Source organism: Cyanistes caeruleus, chromosome 6 (assembly GCF_971803275.1).
Source record: "Cyanistes caeruleus chromosome 6, bCyaCae1.hap1.1, whole genome shotgun sequence".
NCBI lineage: Eukaryota > Metazoa > Chordata > Aves > Passeriformes > Paridae > Cyanistes > Cyanistes caeruleus.
Genome location: NC_141706.1, coordinates 59167392 through 59193262, shown reverse-complemented (window position 1 = coordinate 59193262; position 25871 = coordinate 59167392). Strand labels below are relative to the sequence as shown.

Sequence of the window (25871 nt, the reverse complement as noted above, 5' to 3'; positions counted from 1 at the left end):
ATGAAAACACTAACTGTAGCTTGCCAAGGTTACAGCTGTCAACCCACCTTTCCTCCTTGTTTCATCAGCTTCACTGAAGATGTGCTTACCCACCAGTATCCCAGTATTCCAACTGGGACAAATTAACTTAGAACTAAAATTAGTGTTTTCTTTAGAAAAAATGAAAATTTTCGGAGTTCAGCGACCATGGTTTCCATTACTAAAGAAGCTGTATATTACAAAATTAAAGAGCACCTATTTTTTTAAATAAGTGAATTAATTTATTCATATTTGTACATTAATTTGTATACAATTTCAGATAGCATTACAGTTAGATTAACAAAAGCTAGTTACCAAAAAAGAAAATACAAAACTAAAAATTATTTTGGAAGCTTATTACAGAAGTGAAGTTTCAAGGTCAAGTTCATGTAAGTCAAATTTGGTGGTATTTGGTGAAATATTTAGATGTTTAAAATAAAAAGTTTAAAAAAACTCACATGATTTCTATAAAATCATATCTAAGGCAGATTTTTTTTGTACATTGATTTTAAACATTTGGATAGAGGGAAAAACCTGAGATCTATACCCAAAAGCTATTCTCTGCAGAAGAGACATACACATTTGTTTGCTTCCTGTAGCAAACAGTATATATAATGGTTACTATAAAAGTTGTGCTGTACATTAGCTGTAGTGCAGGTCACTTTCATATTAAGTGCCAGTAAAGGCTTAACAAAATATACAAAGTCTTAAAAGGTGAGGCTGTTTAAAGCATTAACAGTATACATATTGCACACTACCGTGAATACTCATGGTTCAAAAAAATACTCACATTGCATTTGCCAGTTCTTACATAATGAACTACACTGGAATGAGAGAGAGTCAAGAACAGCAAATATTTCCAGCTGTCAAATCAGCACAAAGTGAGAGGCAGGTCTGTGGAGGCTGGTGTCTGGTGTGCCCTCAGGAGGCCACATCTGCAGTTCTCACTGGTCCCGAGACTCATAGAGAAGTTTTGTTGCCTAACAGAATGGGAAAATGTCAGTGTTAACTGAAGTTTCACTTGCAGCCACCTTATCTGCTTTCTACCCCTTCAAACACCTCCTTTAAATCCAGAGCTTTAAATTCTTCCTCTACTTTCCTCCATCTGAGGCATGTACTAGCATTCAGGAAGTGCTGAATGCACTTGCATCGTAATGGAAAGTTTGAGCACACTGTGCTGAACAGAGTAAAAGCTGGGGTAGCAGTACCTGGGGAGTTCTAAAATGGCAATAAAGCAACAAAGAGCCACAAACCTACACACACATTATAAATTACAGTTCTGATCAGCAATTGACAAGTGACTGATTTGAGTGTGGCTTTGGATTTTTTTTCCACTATAACTTGGACTTATGAACCTTCAGTTTCATTATCCATGCAGAGTCTAGCACCAAAAGATTAAAGTCTTCAACCTCCAAAAATCAACAACTTCTTTGAACCTTCATGAAGTAGTAAAAACAATTAGCTGAACTTCGGTTCAAAAGAGTATTTCATAGTGCACATTCTTCCGCCAGTAACAAAATCCAAGGAAGTTTAAAGCCAAAATCTTAATTATTTTCATCTAATAACAGACATAAGATCTTGGGAAACCCTTCAGAGTGCATGAATTCTTCAGGTCTCTGAGCAGAAAGCTGAAGTCATGTCCATTACACCCAACCATAGCTTCTGTTTTCAAATCAACAAGGCCCTGAAGTCCTTAATTAAAAAGTAATAGAATATTTCTATTACCTAAGGCTGAATGCTTCCTGTGGACTGCTAAATACCCCACGTAAAGATTTCCTTCAGCCTTGTCTAAGTGTTGGCTGCTTTGCTTACCTTGTGCATAGCTGCCAGCCAGGCTGCTGACAGCTTCTTGTTACAGCTGAAGTCTTCACCAGCAGTAAACTTCATCTGTGTCACCTCCTCCGACCCTGGAACCTTGTACTGCAGGATCATTCCTACGGCACGAGTGTTGCCTCCTGAAAAGAGAAGTAGCATCTGGAACAGCAGCAGGTTTTACCAACTAACACAACGTTTTCCAGCTCACAAGCATGTTTGGAGAAACATGCTCATTGCTCAGTTCAGAGCACAAGCAGCTGCTGGATCCGAGGAGCCCATGACCACGGCTCATGGTGCCAGGCAGTGGAACCTGCAACCTCATGTTGTTTCATTCTCTCTGCCAAGCACCAAGGCAGAACCTGCATCAGCCATCAGGTAAAGCCACACACCTGGAACCCCTTCATGATTTACTATCACTGGGTTAAGAGACTGATAGCACATTTCATACGGTGGCCTGCAGTCTGTAGGCTTAGGGTCCAATTAGACTGATGGCAAAGCAGGGTCCTGCTGGTTACAGTCTGGCATAGCAGGCAACAGTCCCTCCAAGCCTGACAAAAGTTGGGAATGGCTACAGAACAGCTGGCAACATCATTTACTTCCTGAAGGAAATGGCTACCAAAAACTGCTCTGACAACAGCACAATAAGCAAGGTATTTGTATCTCTCTTACTGAGGCTGCAGAGATGAAGATAAACCAAAGCAAAAATACAGACATTAAACAAGAACTTTTCAGATGACACATTACTGTCATTACTTCCTGCAGCAGTGGACCATAAATTAAGCCCTAGGAACAGCACCAGCACACACAGGACACTTTTTACAAAACTCTTTTTCGAAGTGTCTACATGAGAGGGCTCCTGGAGGCTGTTACTACAGTATCTGAGGAGCCAAAACAAATCACAATCTAAGCCAAACTCAATCTAGTTAGTGCTGTTAATGCACCTAACCCAATCAGAAGCCCACAGCAGAGTTTATAAAAGAGCTATTTTCTACTCTCCTAGGATAAATGGAAATTCAACTTCAATTGCTTCTTTGCACCTACTGGTCAGAATAATGGATAAAGGGTCTACTGAAAGATAAACTGGTGGAAATCACACACCTACAGCCTTGACCAGTTTTCCCATGTCTAATATTACTAAAACAGAACACACCTTGCATAGCAAAGAGGCCTTTCTTTTAAAATTGTGTAAAAGCAACCCATTAATTAACGGTTTCAGTGCAAAGCCTTTCTAGATTGCACACAGGGAGTATATTAATTTCTAGTATACCCAGTTCAGCAATCTGCTGAACCAGGTAGTCTGTAACATTGTGTACTACTGCAGGTATCATTTCTCATCTTCCCTTCTCCCAGCACAGACAACTTGGTCTAAAGAAGGCCTTGAGTGCCTTAGTTCTCCTCCAGAGAGAAAACAAAAACATTCACTCTTGGTTTATTAAACAGACATATGGAAAGGAACTGATAGAGGTCAGACTTGAACACAACTCAAGTTGAACAGCAAAATGGATCAAGCAAATAATCAGCACTGCAGAGAAGAAAGAGGTGAGGGGGTCATGACATGCTTGGGTGAGTCATGCTGAAGGGCACTGCAGATACCTTCAGTAACAGGCGGGCTCTCCAGAAGGCTGGTGTAAGTGTGAATATCTTTTTCTACCATCAAGAAGGAAGGCAGGCAGAAAAGAGATAAAGCAGTCAGAAGAGTAGTGAACAAGGTGACTCAGCAATATACCTGGTTGATTTGAATACCAAGGTAAGTTTATTCAAGTTAACATGCTGTACTGACTGAATAATGCACAGATGGGCTGCGCAATTAGAAAAACCCAGCAGTGACAGAAGTGTTGATAAAGAACAATTCTTGAAATTCCTGACCTTGTTTGTTCTCATTTCAGTCAAATCATATTCAGGTTCATCCTGAAATACTCTAAAATCTGGTAAGAGATGGGGCAGTAAGTTGCTGCACTCCAGTTTAGACGTTACCATTTGCATTTGGCCACCCGTTCATCTTAAATGAAATTAAGAAAGCATAATTCAATTATTTACTCCCCCTCCCCCATTTCACCCTGTTAACAATATTTGTACCAGTCAAGGCAAAATCCCAGCTGGATTCTGAAATGGAAACTACCAAAGATTAACAGTTCCCTCCTATGAACTCTTAAATCAGTAAACATTTGTAGAGACCCAAGAGAACAGATGACAACCACCCTTACTCAGATTTAGTGAGAAGCTCTCCTGCATTAAGGCTGATGGGGAACTTCTCAATCTTTAGGTGTTACCCCAAACCCCAGTAGCCACATGGGACTGTGCTCTATTCTGAGAGCAGCTGTAACCAACACAGTTACACACTGAATGCACTTTTTTTTTTGATTAATAGTTCATTTATATTAAAAGAAAAATTTACCTCCAGGAGTAAATCCCTCTGTAAGTATCTGAACAGTTGAAATCTGTACAATTTCAATTTCATAATGGCTGTCTCCATCCAAAACCAGGTATCTACATGACAGAAGAAAAAGGTTTTTTCCAATTTGTTTTCTACAATATCAAGTCCAAATCAAATTTAAAAAATAAAACAATCTCTCAGTGATACTGTTTATGTGTTCTTTGAGGTGAGGAGGGATAAAAATCAACAAGAAAATATTACTTTTCATTGTAATTCCACCCTTCCAAGACATTCTGATCCATGCTGTTAGTAACTTCAAACAAGCATTTTTTGGTATTGCTGGATCTATCCTTTCAGTCTGAGATTACTCTCTCTACAATATCCTCAGAGCATGTTACTTTTATATCTTTTTAGGTTATTATGTAATAATAGAGCTGTAAGTACAAAGATGCTATAGTTTACAAGTGGAATTTCTATCAATCTTTCTCACCTCTGGTTGTTGGAAAGTCTACAAACCATGAGCTCAGATTTATCAGATGTTCCCAGAGTTACAAAGAATGTAGCACCTGCAAATAAATGTTTTAGTATTATAACAGAGAATTCAAGAAGCAACATTCAGGTATCAGAAAGAATAACTAACTATTACTTACTTTTACTTACTGAATTGAGTGAAATGAGAGAAAAACTGAAATGTTAAACTGATTAACATCAGCAAACCACTCAAGTATAGAAAGCTGATCTGTAATTATCATGTTCTGACTTATAGGACCTTTCACACATGCTACGCAATTTCTCCCATTTGTAGAAATGCAGATGATATCCAAGAGGAATCTTTTAAAAATGCAAAGAGATTTGGAGGTGGCAAAGACAAGCAATTAAAGACCCTCTGTGGTCACTGTAACACGAATGATTGCTTCTGTATTTAAAAAGAACAATTTAATAGCAGGATGTGACCTTCAGTTCTATGCTTAAGAAACTAAAGACATCTCTTTTTCATTACTGAAGGCTGGCCCAGTCTTATTTTGAGGTCAATGAACTTCAGCCTTCATGTTTTGTTTCTTCCCCTCAAAACTGCTTTGGCATGGGGAAGTCACTGTTGCCACAGAGAGAAGTGACTCAGAACTACAAGCAGTCCTACACACCTGAGCCTTTTACTTCCTCCATGCCTCATGCTCCCTGTATTACCTAATCCCAATACTGCTGGCCTGGGAAATTAAGAAAATAACATCCAGCCCTGCTAAATGGTCTGTAATCCATCTCTATAACCTGAACCATGCAGCCCGAGTTTCCCCTCATTACTTCCCAGTTCAGCCAGGCTCACTGACCCCCAGCACAGACCCCTGTACTGCTGAAACAAGAGAGAGACAGCAGAACCAAGGCTGAAGAAGGACATTACACCACAAGGACATCACAGCCACCATGGTCTCTGACCATGATCTACATGGCTCTACAGCAATTCAGGAACAACTTCAGAACATGAATGCAAACAGGACAAGCTTTAAACTAAAACTAAAAAAGTTTTCAGTTTAAAAGATGTGATTTAAAAACTCATCTACACCATCATGCAAACCAGAGTGAAGAACGATTTATGTGCTCCAAGATGAACACACTCCCTTCTGAACCCAGGATCACCCCAGAACATCCATGCCCATCACTCATGGGGGCTTAGCTTGCCCATTATACACACTGGCATCATGCTGAGAGATCATCAAAAGGCACTGAAGGATCACAGAATATTTTAAAAACTGATGTTTCAGCTTTCTTAATGAAATTGGAACATGAAATACTGTATTGTGTGAAGGTTTAAACCTAAAATTGAGTACTCGTGATGATCTGCCATCAAGCACAGCTGTAGGCTACAGACAAGATCAAAGCTCTCAGATGAAGCTTGAAACAAGCACTGTGTCTTGTTTGAAAATATTAAAATACTCTCTGAAGTATTTTTCATCCTTATTTAATGTAACAGGAATATGGCTAAACGATGCATTATTTCAAGGAAAATGCCAACTGCACACACATCTGTTCTCACAAGTATTAAAAATTTGTCTTTAAATCACTCTTTGTAAAAACCAATACAAACTGGGAGATATAAACATTGGCTAAGAAGTGTGAACCTCTCTCTAAATAAAGCAGTAACAGAAAATTATTAACTGAAAAACAAGAGGCGTGACAAAGAGGAGACAAAACAGCAACTTGATGAACGAGAGGCATTGCTCTTGCTGTGCACTGGAATTTGAATAAATACAAATGAGACAGAAAAACATCTGAGCATTCAGTGCTTACCATTCATGAGCACTTTGAGTTGTTTGTCGTAGAACTCTGTCTCTTTCTGCGAGACCAGGGCACACTCCGCACACTGGCGCACGGGGTCCACAAAGCACATGCGAGGCAGAGGCACTTTTTTACTGCAGCACTTGTCACAGAAACACTTCCCACACCTTCGGCAGTGATGCTAAGCATGAAAGAACACTTCCATTATTTATTTATGAAGGAAACTGGTAGGGAATGATTTCTTAAGTTTACTACAACAGTTTCTCAGGTGTGAAACATGCAAGTTGAAGGACAGGCAGAAGCAATTAACTGCTACAGTGGCAGACAGGAATCTCTGAAGTTTAGACACGAAGGATTAAGTGTAAGATGAACAGCAGCAGCCTAAGCCTTTGCTGGCACTCTGTAACAAAGATGCTTCTGAAGCAGAAAAGACAGGAAAGGGCTTCTCTGGTATCCAGTAAATCCTTCACCTCCCTGTCAATAAAAACCCGTGAGAAGAGTGGCTTCCAGGTCCCTTCTCATTTCTGAGAAAAGATCTTGAAGAACTTCAACTGAAGTTTCTATTCTTCAACTGAAAATACTATTCTTCTATTTTAAAACTTACTCTCAAGTCTTCATACTTAGAACTTAAAGGTATTCCTTTTACGAGAAGCAGCAGGCAGCACAGCACAACTCGAGTGACGTTGCAAAACCAGAACGAGTATTGCAGCGTGTTTCACAGCCCCTAAATCTGCAACCAGTGGCCTGTGCTCCAGATCACTGCAGGGGTGTGACAGAGCCAGCAGATCTTCCTGATGCAAGTTCTCATGACAGAACGAGTACTCCCAGGCAAGCAGGAACTAATCTGTGGCTCAAAGCAAGCCCGAAAGTCTGATACAAGGAACTGATAACACTGCAGTTTTGGTCAGTGTTAGGCTTTCCTTCCAAATGTTCTGCAAAATTCTCTGGAGCTCCTATTTCCCAGGGCTACTTCAAATTGCTTTCCACAGCTAACACAAGGGAAACACAGCAGCTTGTCATCTGGTATGACATAGGAGTGTGTCTGGTTTAAAAATTCTCCTTCCCTCTCCCTCCAAGCAATTTAATTAAAAAACATGAACTATGTCACTGCACTGCAAGTCACACTTTCACATCTTTCTTAACTTTCCTAAGCCTGTGCTAACGAAGTGTCAATGTAATTATACAAAGGAATGATGTTCCCTCCTAAAAATCACTGCTGGCCTTCTTTGGGAGGGTGCTTTGCAGAATTCTCCATGTCATATTCTGCACACCAGTCTGCATTCCACAGTGACCTCTTACCATTAATAAACATAATTTAATGTTAGTGTTTTCTCTTCATCCAGTGAGCCTAACTATGTAGTTTACACTTTCTATTTTAACTGGAATTTCTCTTCCAAACTCAAGACAAATCCTGGTTTATTTTTCAAAATATGTCCATTTTACTATTTTGCAACACTTAACTGCTTCATATTTCATTGATTTCTCTTACCTTTCTAGTTATGAAGTCAAATTTTGTATCACACTGCATACATCTTGGGCACTAGAAAATAGTACAAATGAAGATCAGTCTACAGTTTTTTTAAACCTTTAATTCTACCACCATATACAAAGAATGAGCTTTATATTATGCCCTATAGGAAAACACCTCCAACAAATTTCCATCCTTTATCTTTTGACCATAGATAGCTTTCATTTAATATTGATGTAGCAAAATAATGTCATCTCCATTTGCAAGACAAAAGAAAAGCTGCCAAACTTCCCCCTAATGAATTGTGCATTCTGGCAAAAGGCAAAACTACATCTCAGAATTACCATTCTTGATAATTTCTGGCTATCCAGTCAGATATTCCAGATATATCCAGTCCTATATTCCAGAGCCAACTGTTTTTCTGTGAGTTGTCCTCACTTTACTCTACTACGATGCTCTGCTGACTCACCAAAACATTGTTTACAAAATTTAATATTCTCAATACTCACACATTTTTGAAACATGCTAAGAGATACTTGGTTTTCTTCCAAGCCACCAAGACCTAATGTTTATTCCAGCTACAAAAAGTCACTTCCTGAAATATCTCTTTCCTAAAACAAACTTACACCCACACTCTTTTCAAAAGAATGACAGAAAAAAATTGAAGGAGTTTTTCCCTTGCAACTAAGTAGAGTTGAAGGGGTGACAGTTTTGACTGTATTAACAACCAGAAGTGATTACTGACTGTTGGAGAATCAAAATTTTCTGTATAGAAAGTCACCTACCAAAGGGCTGATACCCAGCCTTTTAGGTCACTGGATTTTCAACAAAACTTTATGTATTTTTATCCACCATATCAAACCCCAGTGTCTGAGGCTTAGAATGCAATTTTTGCTATATTTACTTGCAAATATTAATGCAAAATTATGCCTGACATCTTACTCAGGAGAACATGGTTAGATCCTGTACTGAAGTATGTAACTCTAGAAACTGAAATTCCTCAAACCAGACTACCTCAGACTACAGCACAATGTCCTGTTAAACACATGCCCTAAGCTGAGCAGGTGCTATTTGCTAAGCAGACAATAATCATCCTTTGCCTTTAATTAACATATTTCAATACTTAACCATTTTTCTTCTATAAATCCCCTCAAGTTACAACAGCTTCTATTCAGGGACTTTTTGCTCCAGCAGATACTCGATCACTGTCACAAGTTCAACAATTGCAGCCAAGAAAATATTACAGCAGCTAAATTAAAAATTCTCCAGAAATTTTTCATGTTCTTTTGAAGTGTCAGCTGGTTAATAATTGGCAGTGGTTTATATGAAAGGCTCTGCTGTCTAAACAGACATTTAACACATTAGACGGTAATGGTAGTTACTGTAGTGGAACGTAAACACCTACTTGCAGAATTTGTTACAAGCTGTTTCTAAATCCCACACAGAAGAGCACTAGAAGTGTTCCTGAATTGTTTTAAATAACACTGGACTAAGGCATCCAAACACATCTTTTCACAATGACTGCAGAAAAGCTTACTTCAACACTCAATGATAAATAATGTTCAGTATGAAGCAATTTCAGCACACACCAGGTTTCACCTCTGTAACAAGTAGAACTCTACAGCTAATCTAATGTTCAACTCTACCTTGATGTTTTAATTTTCAACATGTAGTTTAATAGCTTGACTGGGAGCTGGACCTGGCAATAATTTTGGTATGCCTTGAATTTACCTGAATTCTAATTAATTTTGTTAATAAAACGAAAAATAATTTGCGAGTGTTTTGGCTGGGTTTTGGTGGGGGGCGGGGGGGCAGGTTTCAGTTGGCCTGCACTGGGTTTTTAGGGGGGATGGGGTTTGGGTTTTTTTGTTTTATTTGGTTTTTGCCAAAATGCAGAAAGCATTAGTAACAAGCTGGAGGGGACAAAAAAAAAATCAAACTCTTCTAAATACTGTCCTACATAGATTTCATACAGAATGCTATGCTAAACATAAAAGTGGTTTCTAGGAAGGAACAAAGTTATCCATCCTCTTATTTAACACAAACTATAGAAAAATATTTCTGAATTCCAGCCCTGCATGATACAAAGAGCAGTCCTAAATAAATCACAAGTCAACTTGCACATGGTAGCTGGCATTGCAAAATGGGATTTCCCCAGGAAAATGTTCTGACACAAGCAAGTTCAAGATACTGTTCCTTAGAGGTATTTCTGCTTTAAGTAACCAGAACCAAATGAACCATTTGCATAATGTCAACTTATACTTTGCCTGGGACAAGAAATTTACTGAGAACATCCTGAAAGGTGAATTCTTCATATTCATCCATACACTGACATAATTAAAGAGTGACAAGTACTGAATTAAAGCTTTATTGCTTGGAGAGGTTTTATCACATTCACAGAGAAGGAAGCACAATGCCCAAGTTACTTCTCGTGTCTTCAAACAAAAAGATGCAAAGCAGGAAATTAAATAAGAATTCATGTCACAAGTACATTCATTTCATGTGCAGTCAACCACCAATACCAGTATTAGATTACTTCATCTAGCAAGAGGAAAATGGAAGAACATCCAACAGCTGTTGGATCTTGGCATTAATTTAAAAATACAGAGAGCTGGTTCACTGCAAACTTCTCATGGGTTTGCCCAAGTGTGATAACTTGTTTCCATAATCCCAGGGATCCAGCCAGAGGTAAGAATCCCATCCATGGACAGGGATCTACAGTTACACTTCACATGCCTTATTTGTATAAATAATAACAGAGTGATTCAAGAAGTGGTGCATGGGAACACCTGGCTGAGCTCCTTAACACAGCAAACCTTTGCAAACGAGCAAGTTCAGGATGCAATCACAGGGCAGACAGAGCTCACAGTGCTCTCTGACACTGCCTGAGCCTGGATTTTGCCAGGAGCCCAAGGGAGCTCTGCCACACAGCCAGTGCCCCTCCGAGAGCCTGAGCCAAGCTCAGCTCCATCCTGCAGCCACGGAGGAGCCCAGAGAACCCTTCCACCACCTCTGTCGGCTCCTCTGCAGCACACCGTGTTCCTCAGCCACGGAAACATCTGGTACACAGCTGGGTATCACGAGGTTTGGCCACCTCTGCAGGCAAACTGACACATTTTACTCCATTTCTAGTCCAACATTTCCTTAACAGAAATATCATCAATTAAGCTCTGCCAGTGATTAACAAAGAAATTCTGAATCAGACAAGGCACATGCAGAGACCAACATTTTAAGCTCTGTCTTAAGTTTAATGATGGTCTGCACAGACTTTCATAAATCATCCCCCAACTCATTACATGTATTACAAATAAGATTATCAAAAGTTTTCAGTCATCCTGCTTCAGCCTGGCATTTCAAATTCCTCATAGTAACTGATATTATAACACTGTATAATCTTGTGACGTAACAATTAAAAACTGAATTGTATTTCAACGCTGTACAAGCTGCACAAAACTAACAACTGTCATAATTCTTAGGTGGCCTTAATTTTAAGAAATAAGCCAGTTGACTCTTCTTGCATAAGAAAAATAAACGTACTGGATTTGTGAGTGTTACTGGCTGCATAGCAAAAGCCAATGGATTTGAAAAGCCAGATCAGCATTTGCTAATACCACTCAAGGTCTTGTCTTGGACAGAGACACTTCATTTTAATTGTCTGACATGGTAACAAGAGCAAGCATTCTCAACTAATTCATTGCCTAGGTAACCCTGTCTCTTTAAATTTAATTGTTCTTAACAGAAACATGGAATTTATAAGCTTCCATGTATCACATACCTGCTTTATTTAAGGAAAAGGTTTGTAACATATTTGGAAATTGTTAACCAAAGGGATGTCAGAACTCCAAAGTACTTCCAGAAATCTAGTAAAATAACTAGGCACAAAATAACAACTCACAATCTTAATCTTGCATTAACATACGCATTTAAAATATTTACCTCCATCACACTTCCTCTCAATAGCAAATATCACTGAGCACATTCAGTCACAATTCAAAAGCCTGGGCCTATAGACCAGCAGACTACAGGGGAAAAGTTGAATTTTAAGAATGAATACCTACAATAGAACTGTTATATGAAATTCAAACTAACAACATACATCACACAGATGTATATAAAATATGCAGACTTAATTCTCTAAATACTTCTAACTAGTTTAAATAAATCCTATCACAATCCCCAAACAATCTTTAGTTGAATTAGGATGGTTGTACATAGTAGAATTGCGTTAGAGGTACTTTGTTTTCCTTAATGAAACCAGCCTGCTAAAATCACAGACCTCTGACTAAACTGCACTTCCGAAGGTCAGGGACAAAACTAATTCCAACTGAGCTGTTACACAAACGATACCCCCTGGTGAAGAGGATGCCAGAATCAGGTTTCCAGGGGAGTGCAGGGGATGCAGCAGCACAAGGGAAGCCTCTGGCCGAGGGCTGCCCGGCCTGTGCTCCGGGCTCACAGGTCGGACACAGAGGGGGAGGTCACTGCGGGGAATTTCCCTTCCCCACGCCCGGGTAAGGCAGGGAACAGCCGCTGCTGAGGGTCGGGAGGCTTTTCTACCTATGGGCGAGACTAACCTGGGAAAATTCCCACCAGATACTGCAGCAGATCGCTCGTTCAGCATGAGCTGAACACTCACTTCCCAAAAAAGGGCTGCTTTGGGCAAGCCGTCAAGTGATTTACGGCTCCCACCCTTTACAGCAGCAGAGACCGGCCTGAGCTGCAGAAACTCTGCTGGCATATCATTACTTTACACAGAAAATAATGTGTAATGTCTCTTTCTACCTCAAGAGATACCGAGGAAAAAATTCTCTTCTTCATTCCTAACCAAGACTCGGTGTTCCCATACAAAACAAACCAAGAGCGGCTTTGTTGGGTGACTCCCGCTTACATTCACATTGGCTCATCTAAAATATATCTTCATTCCGGTCACATTTAAATGCACTGGCGTGTGTCCACACCACAGAACGCTGGCAATAAATAAATAAACAAACAATGGATTCTATGTTGTATGTGCATCTGGCTGCAGCGACTGGCAACAAATAACTCTCATTACATGAAATTGAAAATATCACCATCTCGTTGTTTACTTGGCAAGTATTGAAAAGCAAAGTTGACTGAAACAGACCGAGTTGTTCAATGACTGTTTAGCACTAGGAACATTCACACCAGGAGCCAGCAGGGCTGTTCTAACTCAGCCTTATTGCTTTAATAATCTGTGCAATTAGTTTTAAGCCTGCACGGCCTCCGGAACCGCCTTTATAGGCATTCAAAGCGACGATGCACACTTCGCTACACTTCTAATCACCAAATCGCTCGCAGATTTTCGCGACGGGGCCGCACAGCCCGATCCTCGCGTTCTTGAACCCATCAACCTAAGGGAAATAAAAAACCGAAGGGGAAGGGAAGAGGGGAAGGAAGGAGGGAAAGGGCAGCGCGGGGCCCCTGCCCCCGGCGGTACCTCCTTGTCGGGCACCCAGGGCGGCTCGTCGAGGCCGAAGGGGCTGCGGGCGGCGCGGTGCTCGGGCACCATGCGCAGCCCGCTGGGGGAGCGCACCAGCTTCTTCGCGTCGCCGCCCGACATCTTCCCTCGCGCGCCGCCGCTGCCGCGGGACGGGCACCGCCGCCGCCCAATGGCCGCGCGGAGCTGCGCGACGGGCATGGCACGGAACCAATGAGAAGCGGGGACTCGCCGGCCCCGCCCACCCGCTCAGGGCTAGCTAGCCAATCCTGTGTCCCTTGGCGTACTACCCCCGCCTCCTTCATGCCCCGCAACCCGGAAGCGAAGGGTGCGGACGCCACAACCGAGTTCCAGGAAGCGCCACACCGAGCTGCGGACACCCGCGGCCACGAGGGGCGGCTCCGCAGGGAGCCCCCGGCCGCTGTCGCAGCGCCCGCCCGAGGCTCTGACCCAGCCTGTCCTCGCCGCTCCCGGCCGGCCCAGCGGGAAGGGAACGAGCGGCGCCCAGCCATTGGTTATCCCGCTGGGGCAGTCGCTGAGGGGAGCTTTGATTGGCCTGCGGCGGGAGAGCTGCTCGCTGATTGGCTGCACACTTGGCGGGGGATTCGTGACGGAGTGAGGGCCCTGTGGCGGCGGCGCGCTCTGTCCGTGTGTGTGTCCGTGTGTCCGTGTGTGTGTCCGTGTGTCCGTGTGTGTGTCCGTGTGTGTGTCCGACCCTCGCTCCCTCCGGCCGGTGCCGGGCCCGTAGGACACCCCCCGGCTGCTCCCGTTGTTTCGCTGTCCCCTGTGCCTCAGCCGTGGAGCGGCTTCCTGTGAGCGGAGAGTGCACAATGGTTTGGAGCCCTTCTGTCAAGGGTCGTCGTAATCATGATTGATTTCAGTAAGTTTCGGCTTCTAAATCTTCTCAGAGTGTTGCTATAAATGGGTGTTACTTAAAAGTGACTTGCCTCTCTTAGATTTATTCTGTTACTAGCACCCATCACAACCTCTCCCTCCCATGTTGAAAAATGGATTGTTCATAAAGTCATGTATTCTCATATAACTCCTGGCTATCTGCTGCAATCCTTCATAAAGTTTGTCAGAATAACGCTAAGAACCTCACAGTACTTTTCTAGGCAGCCATGGTGCCAAACTGGTGTGTTTTGGACCAAAGTTTTAAAAGAGCTGTTTAGTGTCGCTACAAAAAACAAACAGATTTTAACGATTTAATATTAAATTTGCTTCCAGCTAATAAATTTGACTGTGCAATGCATGAATAATCCCGGGTCATCCCAAATTGCTCGTGACAGGATAGAAATAAATGACTGTCCAGCTTGCTTGGGAGCTGCAGTCCAGAGCAAAAGCACTCTGCAGAATTCCAGGCAATTAAAACTACCAGTAGCTCTTAAATGCAGGATTATTGGTTGAGCTCTTTAATAGGATCTATGTAAACAGCCGTCAGAGAAGACTTCTGCCAAAAGGTTGGATTGTAGAATAGCCAGGGTTGGAAGGGAGCTCTGGAGATCATCCAGCCCAACCCCCCTGCCAAGGCAGGGTCACCTAAAGCAGGTGACACAGGAATGAGTCCAGGTGGGTTTGGAATGTCACCAGAGAGGGAGACTCCATGACCTCCCTGGGCAGCTGTTCCAGTGCTCTCACCCTCAGCATAAGAGTTCTTCATCTTGAGGTAAAACCGAAGAGAGTTGGCACCATCCTCTTTACACCCACCTTTGAGATCTTGATATGCATTGATGAGATCTCTTTCTCTTCCTCTCCTCATCAGGGAAATGCTCCAGACCCCTCATCACCTTTGTGGCCTCTGCTGGGCCCTTTCCAGTAGCTCCTGGTCTTTCTTGCCCAGAGCTGAACACAGCACTCCAGATGTGGCCTCACTTATGGCTGAGTAGAGGGGAAGGATCTCAGCCTGCTGGCCACACTATTCCCATAGTAAAATAATACCAACATAGAAAATAATAATAATATCAATAATTCTCATAATAAAATAATAATCCCAGAATAACTTTTACTTCCATAACTGATAAATGTATTGTTAAAAATAGGAAAAAAAAAAATCCTGGAAACTTTTGACACTGATTTATGCCTATTTTTTCTTGCCTGTGTCTGTGATAAAAGCCACTTTAATCACAGGTAATTACGGGATGTGCTGCTCATTGCTGTGCTGTGTCAGGAGATGGATTGGGACCAGTTTGACTTGAACCCTAAAACAATTGCTGCCCTGAAAAAAGGTAATTTAATTTGCCAGTGTCTCATTAACAGATCTGTCACTACAGATCCTTGACATAATTGTGTGTTTGTGGGTATAAGCATGTAGATGGACACTAACATTTTAGAACTGTTATTAAGTATTTCATAAAGGAGTTTTTTAAGTAATTAGAAGTCTTGGTATTTTCCCATGCTTCAGTAATAATTTTCCAAACAATTTTACAGCTTGTATTGGTGCATTCAAAGTGAGTGTTGCCTGCCCACTGTACAAGAGTGCAGCATAGATAAACCTCAAGTAAATGAGAATAAGAAATTGGGTAAACTTTGCTGTGTAAGATAGCCAAAAGTATTTATAAAAATTCCTCTAATTTCAGCTGACATAAAATCAGTAAAAGAGATTTTAAACCTCTCTGCAGCAGACTTGCAGAGATTGATGAAGCTCTCCAGTGCAGACATCCAGTGTCTGCTGAAAACTGTCTCTCATGCACTGAGGAGGAACAGCATGCTCACAGGTAATGCAGTCAGGGCATAAGAAGCCTTCTGTCTAGAACTCAAAATAACTGGCACTGGGAGAAAAGATGGTTCTGGCTCCTCAATGACACGGGAATGTGGGTTTAAAATGAGAATGGAAGTGTTTCAATTATGCTGTAGTGAATTATTTAACTATCCTAAAGACAGGTCCCCTGGGGGTAAATGGAAGTGAATGGGCAGCATTTTTCAGGCTGGAGCCTGCTTGAAACAGGATAAAATGTCTCTAGTCTGAAACACTTAAATACAGGAACAAAATATTTCCTTTTTCTTTCACACTCTCTTCCTCTCTGTTCTCACTATTCTCCTTTTGGTCTGATACTAGTTGAAAATTTTATATATTATAAACTTCATAAATTGATTTGTCATAAACACCTCATTCCAAAACAAGCAGGACCTAAAAGCTCCTCCTGTAAAATTCTTAATGACAACTCTGTACTTAAAATCTTACTTATCAATTATTTTCTTGTGATTGCATGTGTCTTCAGGCTTTGACCAGATGCCTGCTGTGCTGTTTTATACTCTGCTCTAGCTTTCTGTTGCCATAATTGCTGTGCTTGAACCTTTGCTTTCAAAATCCTCTGAAGAGTGTAACTTTCCTCAGAGACACCTTAGAGGCAGAGAAAGGAAAACAAGAGTTTGAGTGGAGGAAAGAACTCAGTGTAAATTACCAGTCTTTGTACAAACATTCAGCTGTAGGTCTGATGGGGAGAGAGAGGTGGGGAAGACCAGGGTGCATTAGGAAATTCTCCATCAACAAAAAAGCATCCCTTGTAGGTATAAACCTTGTTTATCTGTTTTGTATGATTGTATGTTGGAAAACAATAAATTAAACTACCTTTTTATTTTTTCTTTTTTTTTTCTTTTTAATGATTCAAAAACATTCCCAAACCCTGCAGCACTTCAGCTCTACCAAGATAAAGATCATTTCACCTCCCAGCACCAGAAGCTGAGCCTGGGATGTTCAGTGCTAGACAACTTGTTAAAAGGTGGCATTCCTTTAGTGGGAATCACGGAGCTTGCTGGGGAAAGTTCTGCTGGGAAGACTCAGATTAGTTTACAGCTGTGCCTGTGTGTGCAGTATCCTTACAAGTATGGTGGATTAGAGTCTGGTAAGTGCTGAGCTGTAAACATGGGTTCATTTCCCATTTGGGGCAATATACTGTCTTTAGGAACCTCATTAAAGCAGGTGCACATGTGCAGTGCACGTCGAACTTCAGTAGGAAGCCAGTTAGTGAGTAATGTGTCTTTAGAGAGAGAAAAGCTTGCTGTGCATGCCCTGCAGCACAGCATAACTTAATTCAAAATTACTCTTGCTGTTGCTTGCCTGCCTGCCCCTCTGGGTTAAACTAAACACACTCTAAAAAATTTAAGAAAAGTTTTGCTGTCATGAGAGCTCATTGACTCCTCAAGTAATCACCTCAGCAAAACAGCTCAGCAGATAACTTTCTACAAACATCTTGGGTATATAGTATATATTCCCTAGCTGGGGATTTCAAATTTCAAAGATTATTTGTTTTGATAACAATAATTGTGTTGATTTACAGAGTAAAATAAATTAAAATGTAATTGACGAAAGGTAACATTGTTTCATGCCTGTGATTTTCCTGGGTTTACCAAAGTATACAGGTTTGTTCTTTGATTTGAGTATTGCTTTTTTACCCTTCTATCACATTAATCTAACTCCTAATTTTTTCTTTACTTTTCTATGCTGCTGTAGAAAGGGAGGAAACCTGTGTCACTTTTGAGAATTCTGGTAGTCTGCCTTAGGTGTGTTTTGCCTGTGACCTTGCTGTTCCTCCCACACAGCACTGGCTTTATCTGGCAGCTCAGTGGCTCCTTGTGGGGAAACTTACTAATTTCTTGAACTCTATCCACCCATGTGGAAAAATCATGGACTATACAAATTAAGATCTTGCCTAAAGGGCTGTGAGTAGCCTGTGGTTTACATTACATGATGTCATTAATCAGAGCAGAAGCAATTATGTTTTGTTCTGTTCCTTGGTGTGCTGCTGCTATCTGCTGTGTATAGTTTTGAATGTTAATACATTTTTATCCATGCTTCAGCATGCTTCTCCCTGTTTGAGGTACAGAAGAAGGTGCCCAACACCCTACTGGCACTCTTGTGTTGAGCCTTCTGTGAGAAATGCAGCAATTAAAGCTTAAGTTAAGTGTGAGGAGTTTTATTCTTTAGGAAACCTGAGGAGGACAAGTTCTCTTGATTAGAAACTCTTGCGGAACTCTACCAGTGGAAGATTCTGCTACTGATTTAAAATTATGGTGCATTGTATTTTTTTTACTGCTTAGAAACTTCCCTTCTCATAAGTGGTGATGTTGAAATAAATTTCTTTAAACAGTTACTTCATTAAATTGAGTGCTAGTCTTGTTCTACTAATTCTCAGTGCAAGGAGGTTGGCAGCAAAGAAATCCTGAAAGTAAACAAAGGCCTCCTTTGCCTCCAGGATATCTTTCTGCTGCTCTAGGAATGTCAGATGTGTTCAATTATGTGTTGGCTGAATTTCTTTTATATGCCCATATTCATAAGTAATACATGAATATAATGGGGAAAATTAATATCCATATTAGAATTCTGAATTAGAAAATAATGTTTGCTACTGATTCTTGATAAGCAACTGGTTTGGTGCATGACACATTATGATTATAAGAGTCAAAATTTGTTCTTTTTGAGGTTGAGGGGTTTTAGTGGGTTTTATTTTGGTGGTATTTTCTTGTCAACACCAGCATAACACATTTATTGGCCTGAATAACAGGTTTGATGAAGTTGCTGATTTCTGATTGGGTTTTGTTGAACCTGACTGTTTTCAGTGTCCTGAATATTGCAATAACTCTGTATCAAAAATTATTTAATCAATGGAGCATCAATCTATCTAGAAATACAAATCTGCATCTGGAAGAACCCCAGTGACTATGAAATCTGAAAAAATGGACATACCATCCTTTTTACAGGAGGAGGAGAGGACAAGTGACATCCTGCTTAAGGCAGGTCTGGTTTTCAGAAAACAGATGATTTCTCTGTGAGCCCAGAATTCATGACAGAGAAATCCCTGTCTTTCAGCATTAAAGCAACATTGTGCAAAAGGCAGTCAGCTTAAATAAGAATGGTAGCTGAGAAGGCCAGAATGTTTTACATAGGAACTGTTGTCTCAACACAAGTTAGCACAGGTTTTTTACCATGAAATTCATAGTGCTGTGTTTTGGATTTCTGACTGAACCAGGCAGGCTATGCAGTGTCACTGTTTGTGGGTTGGATGAACTGTGGTACCTCTGATCCCCAAGGGCAGGTGATCTGGTGCTCCACAGCTGTGCACGGTGAGTGTCACCCAGTGGAGAGTACAAAATCCAGTTGTCCCAGCTGGTGCTGAAGAAGGGACCAGGCAACTGCAGGAAAGTCACAGGAGTGGGGTTTTTGTCCATCACTGATTAAAAATGGTTGCAAAATAACCAAACAAACATGAATTTCCAGGTCTGTATGTGTAGCTTTTAAACGCAGAATGTCTGATATAACTTGCGTGCTGTGAAGAAAACTGTGTTTAAGAGCCCTGTTGTAACCACAGGTGGTTTCCTTGGCTGCAGGAGCTGTGTACATTTGTACAGAAGATGTGTTCCCAAGCAAACGTTTGCAGCAGCTCATAGATCAACAGCGTAAGCTGCGTGCAGATGTTCCAGCTGAAATCATACAGAAGATCAGATTTGGAAACAGTATTTTTGTTGAGCGGGCAGCAGACCTGGTATGTAGTAGCACAAAAAATGTCTTGACTCTTGATCAATATGGATTTGAGGCATTATTTTACTGTAAAGGGGTCATTAGTGGAAGAGCAGCACAGTCTGTAACTGGTTTGGAACATTTAGTGATAGTCTTGTGTGTCCTGAGTGTTTCAGTGAGAACAACTCCCGTCCCAGGTAGTCTGAGAAAGTTGGGGCTGTTCAGTCTGGAGAAGAAAAGGTTGTATGGGGACCTCAGAGGAGCATTTCAGAGTCTGTAGGGGCTGCAGGGAAGCTGGAGAAGGGACTCTTTGCCAGGAAATGTAGATAAGGCAAGGGTACAAATTGAAAGAGGAAAAATTTAGATATTAGGAAGAAATTCTTTACTGTGAGGGTGTTGAGATACTGGCACAGGTTGCTCATAGAAACTGTGGATGCCCCATCCCTGGCAGTGTTTAAGGCCAGGCTGGATGTGGCTCTGAGCAACCTGGCGTGGTAGGAGATGTCCCTGCCCATGGCAGGGGGTTGGGAGTGAATGGTTTTTAAGGTCCATTCCAACCCCTTAGCGTTATATTACTCTGTGAAAACAGGAACAGTTTAGGAGTGTAGTATTACACCCTTGAGATTTTAAAGTATCAGTAAAGTCAGAGCTGCAGGTAAATGCAGGTTGCAGTTTTGTCTCTTCAGTTTTCTCCTCAGTAAAACCACCAGATGTGGTTACTGGTGAGCCTTTGGGATCCACCAGCTGCCTTCACGAGTCCAAACTCCTTGAGCTCGGGCTGCAGTGGTGATTGCTGTAGTTGAGTCTCTTGATGTCCCAGCAGGGTTCTTTGCTCTGTGTCACTGTCCCTGTGTGTGTGTCAGGACACCTTCCAGCAGTGCATCACGAGGAGGCTGTCCCTGCTGCTGGCTCGGGGCATGGTGCGCCTCGTGGTCATCGACTCCATCGCCGCCCTGTTCCGCTCCGAGTTCGGCCCGGCCGAGTCGGCTCTGAAGGCTCGCTATTTGCAGACCTTTGGGGCACAGCTTCACAGCTTGAGCACTAAGTTCAGGACTCCCATCATGTGCATTAACCAGGTATGATATCAAGTTGCTTCTTATTCTGTAGGGACTGTTTAATAAATGTCTGGAGGGTGATGGAGCAATCTGTGTAAATGCAGGTTTCATGGTGTTGTATTTACTGCTGTCAGCTGACTATTAATGACTGATGGAAATTGAAGCTTCCTTAAACTGATGTACTTCAGTAAATGTTAACTACTCAAAGTTTATTATTTAAGCTTTTATAGGCTGTTAATGTTCTTAAAAGTTGTCCAGTAAAGCTAACAAAAATAGGTATGTATAGCAACTTCACAGAGCATCAATGCAAAGTAACAGTTCTTTCTTATCACTGGCTTCAAAAGCCATTGCCAGCAGGATTGCTCTGGGACCTCTGCAGGCAGAGTTATATTCCAGGAGACAGTGAAGCACCAGGGACTTTGCTGCATTTCTGTGGAACTCAGAATTTTTGTGTAACTACTGAGATTACCGAAGCACTAAAGTGTATGCACTGACTTGAGCTGGGCTAAAACAAGGCCACAATGATACTGGTCACAAAGAGTATTCTTTTGAGCAAACAAGGCAAGACACTGTTCTTAGTCCACTCACAAATTGAAGGAGCATCTAAATGCCAGAGGTGAAACATTCAGTCCAAATGTGGCCTTGGGAAGGGGTAAGGCAGGCCAGTGTGCAGGGGTAAGTGGGTAAGTGGGCAATGTGCAGGCAGGCCACTGACAAACTTCAAAGGTAGTGAAATCATTGAGAACAGGGCACTTTTGGGAGATCTGGGCTTTCATACTTTTTATCTCCAGCTACAGCACTGGAACAGTTTTGTGAATGTGGGGGGTTTGTGGTTTGAGGGGTTTTTTTTTAACAAATAAAGCATCTAGAATTAATTAAATTAATGTAAGATGTAGCTTGCTAAGTAGTTGTAACATTGTAAACTCAGCTTGTAATTCCCAAATCCATTTTAGTTTGCCTTGAAAGAATAAGTGTTTTCTAACTTGGCTTAATAAATGCTCTGATAACTTGGATTTTTTTGCCTTGGCTCCCCTCCCTGCCCTCCTGCTTGCTAAGTACAAACCCAGGACCCCGGGTCAGCTGCAAACCCTGTTTTTGTGCTTCAGGTGACGGATGCAGTGAGCGAGTCGGAAGCTGCTCAGTGCAGTTGTAGGTGAGTCATCCACACAGAGTGACAATATCAAACACAGCAACTCTGAACCACTCTGTTCTTTGTCACTCCAGGGTAAGCTACGAGATCATGTGAGTAGCAGGGGGTTGTTTACCCACCAATGCTGGATTTGCTGGAGATCAGTACTAGCTCATGCTGTGAAGGGGAAGAAACTGTCATATTCATTTACATTGTAATCCCTAATCACAAGTTAGCAGGAAAAATTCCCTGGAGTTAATGGCTTGAATACCTGCTTACGTAAGAGTATTTTTGCATTTTGTCTAGTCTCTGGTATAACTGAGTGCAGCTTTGGTCTGCTTAGAAAATATAGCAACCCAGCCCTAGCAGCTGGCTTTGTTAGTGAGCTAAGAAAGAACCCAAAATAGTAACTTTTGACACCAAGATATTAACAGAATTCAAATGTATGTATTTGTTGTTTGGATCCTAACCATAACCTTGATATACTGCATAAGCTGGGTGCTACGTAAATGGGTGTTTGTGAGAGGTTCACTGAGTCCTTCAGGTTCTGAAAATGACACAGAACAAGGATAAGGTTGAATTATTTTTTGCCCAGTTATCTTGTAATTATTTTACTGGAAAAATTGCACTTTTTCCTGGAAAAAAAAAGTTTTAAACATTGGGTTGAAAGTCATACATATACAGTGTTCTGTTTACCCAACATTTCTAAATATACCTGCAAATGGAATCCAAGGCCAACAGTTACACACTTCAAATATTAAAGGTTCAACCATTTTTCTCTTGTGGTTTTCCTGTTGCAAGAGAGGCCTGCCCAGGAGGAGGTAGGTATTCCCCCTGGCTGTAGTTGAAAGAATGACAGCTGTTCTGTAGAGAAGCACTTCTCCAGCTGTTCCCTTGCCACATGGAGAACCTAAGTTTTGTGAGTAAACCCTGTCACCTCCATCTTCAAAGACCTATAGTTTTCAATGTATGTTAGAGAAACAGTAAATGATGTCTTCTAGTGCAGTTTTGTTACAACAGGAGGTATTTTATATTAAATCCATGCGTGCAGAAATGTGTAATACTTCCTTTTTAGGGTAGTGGGTAGCAGAGTCACTCCAGCACTTGGAATAACCTGGTCCAATCAGCTGCTGATGAGACTGATGGTCAGCCGGATATCACTGCCCGGACTCTCACCTGGAGCAGCATCACACTGCGCTGGAAGCGTGAGGACTTTAAGTGTAGTTTTTGCTCCTCATCTCCCTCCATCCTTTTGCTACTATACAGTACAGTTGGAAGGTGTAAAAGGAATAAAATAACTCTTTTACACAGTAAAGTGCCTTCCTCCAAAAATGTACCAGAACTTTGTTTCAGGAAGAATTCCCGGTGAAATGCAATTCTTAGATGAGAGAAATTGATGGTGAAGTATATAAACAATGCTATGACTACATTTAGCCTCATCTGCATTGTGAAAGATGATCTTTTTACCCTTGGATATTCTACTTTTCCTTGTGAGATGAGTGTCCTGGAGGTTGTTCTGAAGGAGAGGGAAGCTGTAGGCAGGTGGAAGCTGCACAGCAGAGTGGGATGCAGCAATCCGCATGAGGGAGTAGACCTGATGTCTAATTTTATTTTAATAGCATGCTCATCTAGAAACAGCATTTTGTACCCTGTTTCCAGACCCAACAGGACTTGAAATTCAAACAGTTCACGTTGCCTGCTGGTCGTTCTAGGTCTCATGTTGCCAATTAAGGACAGCCATTCTTTGTCACAAAAAAGCTGTTCTATTTTTAAACCATTTGTTATTAAGATTTTAAAGAAAATAATCCCATAAAGGTACTTGATTTTAACATCTTACTTTAAGAATTAAAATTGCACTGCCTTTGTACTAGAGGAATATATCTGGATTCGTAGCACTCGAAAATTTTTTTTTCTAATGGTTCATTTCCACTCTTTTCCTGCTTTCCATTCCCTTCCCTTCATAGCAAAAGCCTCATTTGAAGGACAGCAAACTACATCTGCCATCCCCTTGCTCTCTTTGCATAGCCTCAGGGCAAGGTCTCTGTGTTCTTCCTGATCCTCTGTCCTGCTCTGTGTTTTGCTGGATCAGCATTCTTCATGGGCTTCTGGATGGCTGCCTCTCATGTCCTGTGTCCCTGCTGCTGGGCTCTCAGCTCAGCCATGATCCTGAAAGGCACCTTGAGCTCTTTTCATCCATTGAGATGCTATTGCTCTTCTCAGGTGATTTTTGTTCAGTTAGAGCTTCACATGGCTTTTCTTCCCATTGTTGTGATATTTGTCACTTTTTTCTGCTGTCCTCAGACCACTGCCATGACATCCACTCTTCTATGGCTGACTTTTCCCATTGCTCTGTTCTGTGTGAAAGCAAGCCAGCTAAAGTTACACTGTCCAGAGGCCTCTGTTCTGCGAGTGATGCTCACTTGTATCACATACTCATCAAGCTCTCACGTTTCCCCTCCTCCTGCTGCTGGCCCTGACAAGAACTCCACGTGTTTCTGTGAAGTGACATTGCTCAGGTCTGTCTTTTGGCCAAGGAACCCTGTGTCTGTGAAACAGCTGCCTCCTCTGCCTTTCCCCAGTCACACTCCTTCAGGACATTCATCCATCTTTTCCTGTGGAAGCATGCAGATGGGTAGCTGAAAAGGAAAGTTTTGTCTGGCTGTAAGCTGCCTCAGCTGGAACTATGGCAGAAGATTTCTCAAGGGACAGCTGAGTATGACTCAAGGAAAAGAGGCCCTGTGTGAGTGCCTTGGGAAGTTCCAGAGCAGAACAGGCTCAGCTTGAAGCTGAAGGAAGGAGACCGTAAGGAAGCAGAAAGGATCAGTTGATTTCAGTGCCTTCTGCAACCCCTTCAGAAGTCTCAGAGGCCCTTGTGCAAATAGCACAAGTTGCATCTAAATAATTTTTCTAAAATATCTTAATTCTCTGTATTTGGAAATGACTGCACAGCATTTTTTTAGTAAAATCCAATCATGAAGCTTAGAAGCCTTTGTGTACTCTAAGGAAAAAGTGATAATGCCACAGCTCAGAGACAGGGCCACCTTACCTTCCATGCCTCCTCCTAACAGCTTCAATAAAGATCATCAACTAATGCAGCACAGGTAACACTCCAGTTGTCTTCCATTCCTGCCCTGTGTATCTGGGCTGGAACTGCAGCCAAGGTAATGTTCATCCTATTGTGCTGACTGGGAAAAGCAGCCACAGAGAGATGTAGCTGATTACTGGGAGTCATCAAACCCTACCTGGATATTCATTTACAGAAGAGCTGCATCAAATCCTGAGCTCCAATCTCAAGTTTGCCACACTGTGAGCCATGTCCAAAACAGTGTGAAACCTCTGAAGGTTCAGTTTGTAATATTTTGATCACTCTGTTTTGCAGATGGACTGCTTGCAGGAATGGCCCTGAAGTGTTAAAAGTCACAGATGGGTCTATAATCAAAGTTCCAGTATACCTGGTGAAAAACACCTTTACCAACAAACAGAAGTAACATTTTACCTGCTCAAGTGTTCTGTCATTACCCTGTTGGTTTGTTAGTGGTTTCTCTCCAGCTGAGTCAGAGTACATAACAGTTTGTCTCCTGTCTCATGAGCACACTCAAACCCTGAAGTCTCAAATCCAGCTGAGCCCTAAGGAGGCTGACAGCCAGCACTCAGTCCCTCCAGTTTCTGGCTGTCCCTCAGTCCCAGCCCAGGATATCCATCTGACCCAAGTGCAGCTTGGGGGCTGCAAACCCTCACAGGAACCCAACACAGCACCTGTCTGTTGAAGCCTTGTGTCCAAAGTGTTGAAATGTGCTTGAGTTTTAATAAATGCAATTTAAGAACCTTC

At 41.8% G+C, this 25871-nt stretch overlaps 2 protein-coding genes across 12 annotated transcripts; one reads left to right on the top strand and one right to left on the bottom strand.

Annotated features, from left to right (window-relative positions):
• Window positions 1–237: 237 nt before the first annotated feature.
• On the bottom strand, window positions 238–13926 carry ZFYVE21 (zinc finger FYVE-type containing 21). Of its 3 annotated transcripts, none has more exons than XR_015287869.1 (8): window positions 13405–13726; window positions 7968–8018; window positions 6491–6659; window positions 4698–4773; window positions 4229–4320; window positions 3427–3758; window positions 1831–1973; window positions 238–998 (listed from the first exon to the last, which is right to left on the bottom strand). XR_015287869.1 is itself a non-coding variant. In XM_023927466.2 (8 exons), exons 1-8 carry the CDS (start codon window positions 13525–13527, stop codon window positions 963–965), a joined length of 744 nt encoding a protein of 247 aa, XP_023783234.1. In that variant the 5' UTR covers window positions 13528–13586; the 3' UTR covers window positions 238–962. The 3 variants fall into 3 exon arrangements, 2 of the variants coding, with proteins under 2 accessions (XP_023783234.1, XP_023783235.2); XM_023927466.2 differs by having other exon boundaries at window positions 3427–3480; window positions 13405–13586; XM_023927467.2 differs by lacking the exon at window positions 3427–3758 and having other exon boundaries at window positions 13405–13926.
• Window positions 13710–25871, top strand: XRCC3 (X-ray repair cross complementing 3). Of its 9 annotated transcripts, none has more exons than XM_086892558.1 (9): window positions 13710–14284; window positions 15532–15629; window positions 15981–16118; window positions 17034–17246; window positions 19729–19883; window positions 20722–20934; window positions 22020–22066; window positions 23118–23247; window positions 24344–25871. In XM_086892558.1, the coding sequence occupies exons 2-9, from the start codon at window positions 15575–15577 to the stop codon at window positions 24680–24682; spliced, it is 1290 nt and encodes a 429-aa protein (XP_086748684.1). In that variant the 5' UTR covers window positions 13710–14284; window positions 15532–15574; the 3' UTR covers window positions 24683–25871. The 9 variants fall into 9 exon arrangements, with proteins under 9 accessions (XP_086748684.1, XP_086748680.1, XP_023783236.2 ...); XM_086892554.1 differs by having other exon boundaries at window positions 24007–25871; XM_086892553.1 differs by having other exon boundaries at window positions 13717–14284; window positions 15517–15629; window positions 24007–25871.